Raw genomic sequence first — 12,723 nt, 5'->3', positions numbered from 1 at the left:
CTGGGACATCCCCAGACCTTCTGGATGACTCCAGGATCACTCAGACCCTCATGAGGACTCTCTGGACTGTACCAGACTCAACTGGGACCATCTTCAGATCAGCCCAGGGACTTCTCAGTGCTCCTGGACACATAGTGGGAGCTCACAGATCCTTCCAGGGGCCCACGGGATCAACCTGGGGACTCCCTGGACACCCAAAACCCACCTGGGACATCTCCAGACTCTTCTGGTTGAGTCCTGAACCCCCTGGATGCACCCAAACCTCTCTAGGACTTCTCCTGCAGATCCTTCTGCATGATTCCAAGGGAGGATAAGGAGGGTTCAGCGGGGGGTGGGAGGGGGAGAAATGAGCTAGTGAGGCTGGGGATGGAGGGAGAGGTGGAAGAGGGAAACTGGAGAGTTGTGTGGAGCTTCTGTGGGGTGGAAAGGGAGTCTGGGGGAAGAGAGTGAGGGGAATGAAAAGAGGAGAACAAGGCTGACCACGTGAGTGGAAAGGGGGTCTGGGGATGGAGGGAGGGGTGGGAGGGGAGAACTGGAGGTTGTGGGGGGGGCTTCTTTGGGACATGAAGGGGGTCCAGTTGGGGGAAATTAGGGGCCAACATAGGGGAAACGGACTCACAGAATCACAGAATCGTAGGGGTTGGAAGGGACCTCCAGAGATCATCGAGTCCAACCCCCCTGCCAAAGCAGGCTCCCTACACCAGGTCGCACAGGTAGGCATCCAGGCGGGTCTTGAATATCTCCAGAGAAGGAGACTCCACAACCTCCCTGGGCAGCCTGTTCCAGTGCTCCGTCACCCTCACTGTAAAGAAGTTCTTGCGCACATTGGTGCGGAACTTCCTATGCTCCAGCTTCTGGCCATTTCCCCTTGTCCTGTCTCCGCACACTGCTGAAAACAGTCTGGCCTCGCCACTTTGCCCCCCACACCTTAGATATTTATAGACCTGGATCAGGTCCCAGACTCCAGAGGGCAGGGAGGAGGGCATGGGGGTACAGGGGACTATAGGGGTCAGAAATGGGGTGAGGAGCGGGGGGAGGAAGGGAAGACAGGGGACCCTGCGGGGTAAATTGAGGGGACTGGGGGATGGTAGGAGACTCTATGGATCAGAATGGGGGAATTGGAGCAGGGGAACCTGAGGGGACAGGGAATTCTGGGGGTCAGATAGAACGGACGGGGGGCAGACAAATCTAGGGGAGAAAACGAGAAGACTCATGGGGGGGGTGAGATTGGGGACACAAGGGATCAGTGAGAGACAGACGCGGAAGCCTGGGGGTCAGAATGGGGAACAGGGGCAGACAGTGACGGAGGAACTGAGGGGACGGGTAGAAGAGGACTCCAGCGATGAGAATGGGGGAAGTGGAGGTGGGGAACGGGGGGGGAGAGCATAAGCCCAGGGGTCAGACTGAGGGACTCGGGAGGTTGTGGGCGACCCGCGGCGGGGGGGGTGGGGGGAAGGCAGTGAAACACCGTGGGTGGGGGGGAAGGGCGGGGGGCACAGGGCACCTCCCGCCGCCGAGCAGAGGCCCTGAGCAGCAGAGGACCCACGCGGCCAAGACAGGACGGCCCCAGCCCCGGTGCCCCCGCCGTCCCCGAACACCCACTCGTAGAAGCTGAGGCGGCGCTCGGAGTCCCGGGGCTGCGCCGCGGCGCTGGAGCAGCGCGGGGCCCCGCTCCACTTCCGCGTGGCCGCGTCCTCGGGTCGCCGCGTGATGACGTCACTCCGCGGGGAGCGGGGACGGCGCGTCGCTCGAGCAACGGCCGCGCCGGGGCGCTGTCGCTATGGAGGCGCCGCCGCGCATGCGCCGTCGCCGCGGGGACGGCTTCCCGCGGCGCAAGGAGGGAGGGCGCGCTGTCGCCGTGGCAGCGCGGCCTGCACGCACGGCCTGAAGCCCGAGTGGGGCTCGAGGGGCAGCGGGGGGCGAAGAAGGGTGGGGGGGGAACGGAGAGCCCTCAGGGATCTCCTGGGGAGGTGGGGGAGCGACTGGGGGAGGGCAGAGCTCCGGGGATGGCGGCTGTGAGTGGGGCTGTGGGGTGGGACATCCGCAGGGAGATGCAGCCAAACAGGGGGTTGTGGGCAGAGCATGGAGGTGTGGGAAAAGGAAGACGGGCATCTGGACAACAGCTTGAGAGCCAGGCTGATAGGGAGGGAGGGAGGGAGGGAGGGGGGAGAGGGAGGGAGGGAGGGAGGGAGGGAGGGGGGAGAGGGAGGGAGGGAGGGAGGGAGGGGGGGAGGGAGGGAGGGAGGGGGGAGGGAGGGAGGGAGGGAGGGAGGGAAATGGAAAAACGGGAAAAAAAAGGGAAGAAGGGAAAAAAAGGGGAGAAGGGAAGGGAATGTTGTTTCTTCATTTGATATTAAAAAGTAGCAATTGGTTTGAAGAAGTAGAACATAATGCATTTGTATTCTGTAACTTATCCTTAGCAATAGTTGATCTAAGAAGTAAAACACTGTATATGTTAGCGGCATGTTGTAGAAACATAATTACTGAAGTACCTAACAAATTCTTTCTCTCAAAACTGCAGTAGATTTTCAATGTTCTAAACAATGTGGGTATAGTATTCTGAACTAGAAAACCTACTGTAACGTTGTTCATTAGACCGGCAGAAGCGAAATACATCTAACAAACCTACAAGGAGTCAGGGCCTTTACACAAAGCAGAACTGTCCCACTGTGTGGGAATGTTAGGATGCCACAGGCAGGCTCCAAGATGCTCCCCTCTATCCTCCTCACGAGCTTATTTCTATGCAAGGACAGATGAATGACCAGAACAGTGACCCAGTGTAAAAGGGGGACAAATGTTAGGGGGGTAATTAAACAATCAAGAGGCTATGTTTATGTTGTAAAACAGACATCCAAAAACTGCGACCAAATGTTTGTTGAGAAAGCAATTGTTAGAAGGCAATTAAACAATTAAGGTATTTGTGTTTGGGCGGCAAAGATTTATGCTTACTTGGTATTTGTATGATTAGTGAAACGTCACGAAAGAGGGTGAACCTGCAGTACTCAGTCAATGAGGAACCAGGGCAGAAAGAGAGAAGCGTCAGGCAGTAGGGGATAAAAGATGTAACACTGTTTTCTCAGGGCTCTCCTGCTTGCAGGAGGCCCGCCATTGCAATTGCGAATAAAATCTGCTTTATCAGAGATACCATCCTAGAAAATTATTTGGATATTTCCTACGAAGGGAAGGGGAGGGAAGGGAAGGGAAGGGGATGGGAGGGAAAGGGAGGGGAGGGGAGGGGAGGGGAGGGGAGGGGAGGGGAGGGGAGGGAAGAAGGGAAGAAGGGAAGAGGGGAAAGCATCCAAAGCTTGGCCTGGGTGGTATTGCAATGTAGAAGGGCTTCAGGTATGTTGTTAGGTGCACAAGAAGGAGTTCATGCAGCAATAAATGATATTGTTGTGTTCATGTAGGTCAGAGTGGTAGAACTGAAGCAGATGGCGATAAGATATGGCACCAGAGTGAAATACTGCACAACATAAGACGATGTGAGCTGAAACCGACGTGACTTCCTGGCTTCCCAAATTGCACTGGTTAAAGAAGTTGTTTGTGGGGATGGTGTGTGTAATCGCTGTATGTATGCATCCTTCCTTGTAGTGTGATTAGGGTTCTCACAAAACTGCAGTAGATTTTCAATGTTCTGAACAATGTGGGTGTGGAGAGCGTGATTGAGACCTGGCTGGCTGAGAAAGGCCACACAGACAGTATTCGGCTAATGAGACGAGAGTCCTTGAGCAATGTAACAGGATGTAAACAAGGCTAACGAGGAGAGAGTCCTTGAGCAAACTAACAGGATGTGTAGGAAGGCAGGAGAATGTAGAAATAAGAAAGATGAATGGCATGGTCTAATCACAAAAAGTACAAAGAAGGGCTGGGGCAACAAGTAGCTGAAGAGCCTATCAGGAGCTCGGGCTTTGCAATGTGTATGAGCTTCATTAGCGCCAACATAAATGCACGCAATCTTCTGATTAAAGTTGAGACTTTCTGATCAATTCTGTGGTCGTGTGTTTGTCTCCCGCCGAGCTCCGACAATGCTTGTGCATTGGGATGGCATGTAGCTCAGGTAGTACCCCTTCCTCCGGGGTGGACCAAGGATTCCCAAGGGATGCAATGTATGGTTGCCCTGTACCAGGAGAAAACAGCCTGGGAAAATGAAGCCTGAAAATCACTCTCCCTGTTGTTTCCCCGGATATCAGAGATAGATGCCAAAATCCCTCCTGCATTCTCCATGGCCATAGGTAACCGTACAGCTTGTCTCTCAAGGCAGGGTGTGAGGGCTACCAGGCCTATAGGGAATTTCTCACTGTGCAGTGGAACCTTGGATGTTACGAAGGATTTGGCGGGGAACTATTCAAGGCTGGGAATCCCCAGAGCGGATCTCTGGTGGCATTGTGGTGGGAAGATCTTACGGTCCACTCTCCCATCTCATTGGGGAGGTACCTGTGCACTTGTTCAACTGGCTATACCGTTCACTCTGGCATTTGAGAAGGATCTATCACACATTCGCAAAAGGAACAGAAGAGGTTTAGGAATCCCATTTGATGATGATACAATATATAAAGACTCAATTGGGGTGCCCAGAGGTGTCCCTGATGAATTTAAGGCTAGAAATCAATTGCTGCAGGATTTGAATCTCTATTCTGGTGGGTGACAATTAACAAAAATGTAGATTGTATAAACTACATCTATTACAATCAGCAGAGATTTATAAACTATACAAAGGAGGCAATAAAGGGAATTGCAGAACAATTGGATGCTACAAGCAGGATGGCCTGGGAGAATAGGATCGCCCTAGACATGATATTAGCTGAAAAAGGGTGTGTGTGTGTGATGTTGGGCACCCAATGCTGTACCTTTATCGCAAATAACACAGCCCCAGCTGGCACAATAACTAGAGCATTACGGGGGCTTACTACTCTTGCCAGTGAATTAGCAGAAAACTCAGGAATAGGTAATTCCCTCACTGGGTGTTTGGAGTCCTGGTTTGGCAAATGGAAAGGGATGATTGTGTCCTTATTTACTTCTTTGACTGTGGCAGCAGGAGTCCTGACGGCCGTCGGTTGCTGTATTATCCCCTGCGTGGGGGGATTGGTGCAGCGATTAACAGAAACTGCGCTGCCTAAGCAAACAGCAGTGGAACCACCACCGCACTCGGATAAAATGATGATATTAGACGAAATGGAGAATGAAGAAAATGAAGAAGTTTTTAGAATCGTACCTTTAAAAAAAGAAAAAAAGAAAAAAGAAAAAAAGGAATTGCAGAAGTCAACACTTTGAAAGAAAAAGAGGGGGGAATTGTGGGAATGGAATGTTGTTTCTGCATTTGACATTAATAAGAGCAGCTGGTTTGAAGAAGTAGAACATCATGCATTTGTATTCTGTAACTTATCCTTAGAAATAGTGATCTAAGAAGTAAAATACTAGGTATGTTAGCGGCATGTTTTAAAACATTATTACTGAATTATGTGATTAATTCTTTCTTGCAAAACTGAATAGTTGTTAAATGGTCCAAACAATGCGAGTATAGCGTGTTAGGGATTAGAAAACATACTGTAGAGTTGTTCTGTTAGATAAGAAACTGCCAGCAATGTAGTAGTAGTCTCTCATTGTTCGTCCTCTGCCGACCGAGGGCGCCACTTGCCAGCGAAACCGACCCCAACCGGGCCGGGGCCAAATGCTCACACAGACCCCAGAGTGCGTGAGGCACCTGGATCTTCTCCGTATGGTCTCGCAGGGCTTTCAGCGCTTTATGGATGGATACACTGTGGTCGCTAAGATTGAAGCAACACATTCCTTCTAGGTCTTCACATCCATGCCCCTGTGCCAGGAGCAAGAAGTCGATGGCTGCTCTGTTTTGCAGCACCGCATGCCGAATGCTGTTCGTGTCTTCTAGCATCGCATTCAATATTAATGTTGTTAAATTCACCTGCTTAACTGACCAACATGCTAGGCGTTCTATCTGAGCCAAGCTCTGTGCTGCAGCAACCCCAGGGGCGAAAAATGATGCGAATATCCGTGCTGTGGCACTCCATAACTCTACCTCGTCGTTACAATTCTCCGGGAGAGGGCTCGAACGCTTTCGGCGGCGATGGTGACCCGTGATGTTCGGGCCATACTGCATCCATGTCGTGAAATTCGGAGACAGTAATGTCAGCTCCCCTAGGTAACAGGGCCCTCCTAAGGCATTGTGCGGGATGCCCTGCCAGGCTCTATCCCCACAGATCAAGAAGATTCCAGGGGGCAACGCCTTAGCCGTTTTGTTATTCCATAGCACCTCGTTGACCCCCCGTTTGAAAGTGAACCCATACCCATAAAAGTCCCAAACTGCCGTACAATTAAATGAGGATCTACCGCTAGATTTAGAAAGGACCCCACCCTTTGACAAGCAGGTTGTATTGCGCCCTGTGAAGACCCGTGTTTCATTTTTGGTATACCCGCAATAACCCGAAGTAATGGAGAAAGCCTCCGTGTTCGCAGGACTGACCACAGTCCAAGAGGTCTCGTTGTATGGCTTCAGCCGCGGATCTGTGCCTGCCCACCGGGCAATTAAGGCCTGCAGTTGTCCTTTCAATCCCTCGGAGCCGTCGAATACCCCGTCAAACAAGTCGCAGGTAATAAAGTTACTTTCCTTCCAGCACACTGACCCAAAGGTAATACAGGTACGCATGCCATTATGCGACCCATTTCGTACCTTCTGCGACCCCAAGATATCTAATTCTTGTGGATCCCATGGGAGAGACACATTCAGAGATTTTATCAAACATGCCGTTTGGCTTGCTAGATCTGTGTCGTTACGGCAAGCGGAATGGTTTGTGGTGTACCTCGCAAAGGCTTCTAACGTGTATTGAGGGATACCTACTAGGCAGGTGCGAAAAGGCGATGTTGCCGATTGTAAACTAAGGCAAAAGCCGTTTTGGCCCGTCTTATTTGCCCAAGTAACCCATAAATTCCCTGGCTGCGATATGAGGTGAGCACACTCCGACCCCTGCACCGAAAGAACGACCACAAGGCTTATACTGAGAAGGAAGACACAATTTCTCGTTGGCTGCGTCCTCGGTCGCGTCCTTACCCCGGCCGACATTCTTCCTTCCGACTGGCCAAGTTTCCCTCCGGATGGCTCCATAACACTCCGTTCCTGCAAGAAACTCAGTGTCCCCCGTTACTGGTCCTTCTCAGACAAGTCAGGTTTTACCTTCCTAGCTGGCACCCAGATGACGCTCCCAGTGTCTGCGTTCCGCACTGCTGCGTACCCCCTACCCCAGACTAAAACTTTCCAGCCTGACTCCCATGTCCCCGTCTCTGTCTTAACTTTCACTGGGGGGCCCTCTTCTAGGACAGTAGGCCGCCAGTGGTTCTCCACCGGGGTCCGTCTGGCATTTCCCCGTTCAAAGTGATTAAGGGAAAACAAAGCTTTCGCTAGTATCTCCGGGTGTCTTGATACAGGGATCTTGTTCTTGTATCCCTCCCCCTCCCTAAGAACCGCAATCTTCTCTTTGAGCAAACGGTTGGCTCTCTCCACGATGGCTTGCCCTTGTGAATTCCCTGGAATACCTGTAACGTGTCTGATCTCCCAGGACGCAAGCCAGCGCTGTGTGGAGTGCGATGTGAAGCAGGACCCATTGTCCGTTTTGATCTGCTCTGGTAGCCCAAGGGTTGCGATTGCCACCGCCCAATGGGATTGGGCTGCAGTAGAGCTAGTCTTCGCGTGTTGCGTGGCCACAATCATGGTCGATGCCGTGTCCACAGTGACTGCTAACCATGGCCTTGGGGAAAGACTCGGCTCCCAGGTGAAGTCTGTCTGCCAAATCTGCCGCGGTTCTAGGCCTCGAGGGTTTACTCCAGCCCCTATAGCTGGGGCCATGTTGCAGTGAGGACAGGCCCTCACCACATCCCTCGCAGATGCAACAGGAATGTCGCAGGCGCGAGCCAGTGCTCTCGCCCCGATATGGAGCCTAGTATGGAGGTCTTTCGCCTTTCTCAATGTGAGGACTCGAATACCCGCCGCGGCATCTGCCTTGGCGTTACCCTCCGTGAAGAATCCTGGTACCTCCGAATGACTTCTCACATGTAAAATTGCTATAGGCTCCACTCGGGTGCTCAGAGCATCTTCTAAAATAAGCGCTGCTTCCGTACTAGGGATACCTTCTTGGCCCATTTTCAAAGCGAGTTTAGCCGCAAAAGCTGAATCTGTGACTATGTTGCAGGGAAGGGAAGGCCAATAAGCGATCGCCATCGCAACAGCCCTGACCTCAAGCATCTGGACACTGGCACTAGGATCTGTGAAGATTGTGGACTCCCAGCGGCCATTTGTTTCCCACACCACCGCCCCTTGGCCCGTTGATGATGACGCATCGGTAAACAGGGTAGGCCCTTCCACGGGCGAGTCTTGCACCCTACACCGCAGGGACAAGCTTAAAGGCCTGGCCAGTTCGAAGATGGGGAGGGAGGTGCAATACCTAATGGACGCCCCTGTCCCCTCCAGGGCGAGCACAATTGCATCCGGGAATGGCTGAGTATCCCGGAAGGACAATGGAAGGAAGATGGTTGCCGGCTCCTTGCCGAAGACATGAACGACGGTATTCCGGCTTTTTCGCAAAAGCCGAGCCAGTATTTCTAGCCACGCAGAGAAGGCTCGAGATGGCTGGACAGAGAAATGCCACCACAGTGGTTTTGGCCTTGCGTCAAGGTCGTGGCCTATAACTGCCGCCGCCCCTTTTTCGCATCGGCACACGGCCACTTCCAGCCCTTCATCTGGATTGTATCGCGACAGAGCGGATTGCATGCAGGAACCAATTATCTCTTTCCACGCCTCCTCCATTTCTGGTGTGAATGACCGCGGGTCATTCGGGTCAGAGCCCTTGAGCTGCTCATAGAAGGGCTGCATGAGGCGCGGGGGAATCGCCAAGGCTCCCCGCACCCATTGGAGGGCTCCAACGAGCTTCTGCACGTCCCACAGGTTACGCACCCGGGGCGCGATATTGATACCAGCTGGGGTAGTTGTCGTCGACCCCAACCGATATCCTAAAAACTGCACTCCGCTCCCCCTCTGAATTTTTTCCCCTGCAATCGAGAAGCCCGCGGATGTCAGGGAAGCTATCACCTGTGTTTCTAGAGCTTGGAGTTCCTGCGAGGTTGCAGAGGCTAGCAGCAGGTCGTCCATATAATGCATCAAAAGGGACCGTTCCAATGTCTGCCGGACAGGGTTTAAGACCCTATCCACTACTAGCTGGCAAATCGTGGGAGAGCAGGCCATACCCTGCGGAAGAACCTTCCATTGATACCGCTGGGTTGGGCCTTGGTTGTTGGGAGCCGGGACCGAAAATGCAAAGGCTTCCCGGTCCTCTTTGGCAAGGGGTATAGAGAAAAAGCAGTCCTTCAGGTCGATAACCACCACCCCCCAACCCTCTGGGACAGCCGACAAAACAGGGGCTCCTTGTTGGACTGTACCGAAGGGTATTAGCTGGGAATTGACTGCACGCAAGTCATGTAACAAGCGGTATCGACCCGATCGTTTTTTTATGACGAACACCGGAGTGTTCCACGGGCTAAGCGAGGGTTCTGTATGCCCCAAACGGAGCTCTTGCGAAACTAATGCTTTAAGCGCTTCAAGCTTTTCAACCGGCAAGGGCCACTGATCTACCCAGACAGGTCGCACATCCTGCCTCCAGCGCAGCGGGATTGCATAGTGCGCTGATAACCGGCAGACAGTGGCCCCCTCTATAAATTTGTTATCCGAGCAGACACACCCCGCAGGTAGTCTCGCCCCAACAGGGTTCCCGGTACCTGCGCTACCAGCGGGGTTAGCAGGACGGGCTTCTCCAGGGAACCGTCTCTGTTGACCACGATTATCTCGATCTGCTTGGCTGACCTCCGCGTTGGAGCAGTTCCCCCCACTCCCGCTATAGTTTGAGTGGCCCCCGTTGGCCACGTGGGCGGCCAGTCGGACTCCGCAAAAACCGTCACATCCGCTCCTGAGTCCACCAGGGCGGTAAGGAAAATAGATCGCGGCCCTGGGGAGCCAGCGGGAAGCTCCGTAATTGCGGCTGTAATCTTCACCAAGGGGCGCTCCCCACAGCTCAACGATAGCGCAGCTAGTGGCAGGCCTAGATCCAAAGCCCGCCTTTCCTGAGAATCCCGTGAATCGTAAGAGGGACCCTCACCCCCCCTACCTCGAGATCGCAGCCCACGAGCTCTACATTGCGGTGCAGTGTGACCTCTCCTCCCGCACATTTGGCACACTGTACCCCCGTTGCTCTTACACTGTGCCTTAAAATGACCTAATTGACCGCACCTGAAGCATGGCCCAGGCGGGCGATCTGGACTCTGGCATCCGGCAACCCCATGCGCTAGCATCACCCCAGCTACCGCTGCAGCAACCTCGCTTGCCACTGATGATTGAGACTTTTGCTTGTCCATCACATACTTAAGGACCTCCCCGGGGGTGTGGAACCTGTCTGGCGCTGCCCGTAATAGAGCCCGTACGTCCGAGCTCGACTTTTGATAGAGGCAATCCAGGATCACGGGGCTGTGCACTGCCCTAGGCAGCTCCGATCCCTCCACTGCCTTGATCAATCTATCCGCAAAATCCTGGAAGGATTCAGTGGGACCTTGTGCAATCTCCGTCCACGGAGTAGACGGCTCAGCATTCCTTGCGAGCCTTCTGAACGCCTCAAGGGCGGTGTCTGTAGTGGCTATTAGTTCCCCGGGCCTCAGCTCCGTAAGCTGAGCATGTGCGGTGATCATACCCGGCGTACTACCCGTCAATCTCTGCAGGTTAGACGCGTGAAGCGGATTCCCCTGATCGTTCTGGGCTGTAACCAACATTTGTCTAAGTCTAGCCTGCCATTCCTCCTTCCAAAGCGTATACTGCACCGGTTTCAAAATCATGCGCATCAGGTTCTCAATATCGTATGGTAACAGGGGTCCCGGCAATATTAATGTCTCCAAGGCGTTCATTGTCAGGGGGGACTTCAATCCTTTCTTTTCAACTGCCTCAAGCACCCTCGCTATCGCTTTCGGGTCCAGAGGGACCCAGATCGGGTTATCATCATCGGAAATCACTACCGGAAATGCCTCCGGGTTCGCAAGGCCCCGGTCTTGTGCCTCCTCCTTTACTTTAGCCCAATCAGTCAGTAGACGCCCGTCCCTCCCCCCTTTGGGACGAAGCCCCGCCCTTGCCTTTTCTTCTTCCAAAGAAGGATATAACGACCGCGGAGGGTAGGGCGGGGGCGGAGCGGGCGGAGCGGTTGGTAGACATGCGTCGGTCAGGAGTTCCTCTTCTCCGCCCCTCGCCGCGGCGACCGTCGCCATCTTGTCCGCCACGCTTTGGTCGTCAGTACTGCAAGGTGACAAAGACCCACCCCCCGGGGCCCTTTCCACCCCTTTTTCCACCTTAAGCTTACCCTCCTCTTTAGCCGCTTTAAGGGCTCCAAGTATCAAACCCCAGGTCTTAAATTCAGCAGCCTTTTGGTTATTCATGGCGCGTTGGCATAGAGCCGAGGTGAGCGAATCCCACCTGCCCGAATCCAGCACTTGCTGAGGGGAGTCCAGCTCCCCTCCCTTTTTTAAAAACGACAGCACCGCGGCTACCTCCTTCTTTGAAGGGGTATTTTTGCCGCAGTAGTCTTTACAAAACTGCAAAAGTACCTTAATAATCTGTTCCATGGTTACACACGCGACCTGCCGCCACTCCGCAGGCTCTTCTCCGCGATGTGTCTTCCGTGAGCGACCTGCCGCCACTCCGCAGGCTCTTCTCCGCTTCACGGGCACGCCGGGTGGTTAACCCTCGATAGGCAGATCACGTCGGGGTCACCACTTGTAGTAGTAGTCTCTCATTGTTCGTCCTCTGCCGACCGAGGGCGCCACTTGCCAGCGAAACCGACCCCAACCGGGCCGGGGCCAAATGCTCACACAGACCCCAGAGTGCGTGAGGCAAAATGGCATTTATTAAAATGTGGCAGGCACTTAAATATTCTTGTCCCGCTTTGTCTACACCCCTTGCCTACCCGCTGTCCTATTGTGGGGCAGCGCTTGGCAAGCCCTGAGCATAGGAAACCTGACCCCGTCACATACCGTTTCCTCGCCACGCCTACTACACAGCAAGAGAAAAACAGATGTAGCAAACATCAGAGAAGCCAGGGCCTCTACACAAGGCCGGACTGTCTCACTCCGTGAGGAGTTGGGACGTGACAGGCAGGCACCAAGATAGCACAGAAACATAAGCTCTTAGTTGTTTAATTACCCCTAGCATTTGTGCCCTTCACACTGGTCACTGTTCTGGTCATCCCTCTGTCCTCGCACAGAGATAAGCTGGGAAGGAGGACAGAGGGGAGTGTCTTGGAGCCCGCCTGCGGCACCCTGAGGTTCCCACAGAGTGGGACAGCTCTGCTTCGTGCAAAGGCCCTGGCTCCTTGAAAGCGTGTTCTATGTGTTTCACTTCTGCTGGCCTAACGAACCACCTCACAGCGGGTTTCCCAGCTCAGAACACTACACCCACATCGCTTAGGACATCTCGAGCCTACCGCAGCTTTGTGAGAAAGGATTTCTCACGTAACTCGGTAACTGCGTTTCTAAAGCACGTTACTAATGTGCGCACGGAACTTCTACTTTTCACATCAGCTGTTTCTAAGGATGCGCCACAGCGCGCTTCTTCAGATCAACCGCCCTTTCCAATACCCGACGCAGAAACGACGCTTCCGCTCTCCGCGGCGCGTCGCTACGGGTGAGGAG

General features: G+C 53.6%; 1 protein-coding gene across 1 annotated transcript; it reads right to left on the bottom strand.

The window, feature by feature from the left end:
• Positions 1-3,370: 3,370 nt before the first annotated feature.
• On the bottom strand, positions 3,371-12,061 carry LOC149913950 (uncharacterized). Its single transcript, XM_090128056.1, has 3 exons — positions 9,741-12,061; positions 5,702-6,852; positions 3,371-3,463 (listed from the first exon to the last, which is right to left on the bottom strand). Exons 1-3 carry the CDS (start codon positions 11,656-11,658, stop codon positions 3,371-3,373), a joined length of 3,162 nt encoding a protein of 1,053 aa, XP_089984182.1. The 5' UTR covers positions 11,659-12,061.
• Positions 12,062-12,723: the final 662 nt, after the last annotated feature.

The sequence above is a fragment of the Phasianus colchicus genome, chromosome 32 (assembly GCF_987193195.1).
Source record: "Phasianus colchicus chromosome 32, bPhaCol1.hap1.1, whole genome shotgun sequence".
Classification (NCBI taxonomy): domain Eukaryota; kingdom Metazoa; phylum Chordata; class Aves; order Galliformes; family Phasianidae; genus Phasianus; species Phasianus colchicus.
Note: the sequence above shows the minus strand (reverse complement) of the source record. Positions and strands in the feature narration are given on the sequence as shown.

Excerpts from the sequence above, each read along its gene's own strand:
- LOC149913950 (XM_090128056.1), bottom strand. The coding sequence starts at position 11,658 with ATGGAACAGATTATTAAGGTACTTTTGCAGTTTTGTAAAGACTACTGC. Across the intron at positions 6,853-9,740 it reads GGGGCGAGACTACCTGCGGG|TAGGTATCCCTCAATACACG; the intron begins GTGTGTCTGCTC and ends GCACCTGCCTAG. Across the intron at positions 3,464-5,701 it reads ACCATACGGAGAAGATCCAG|TATTTCACTCTGGTGCCATA; the intron begins GTGCCTCACGCA and ends TATGTTGTGCAG.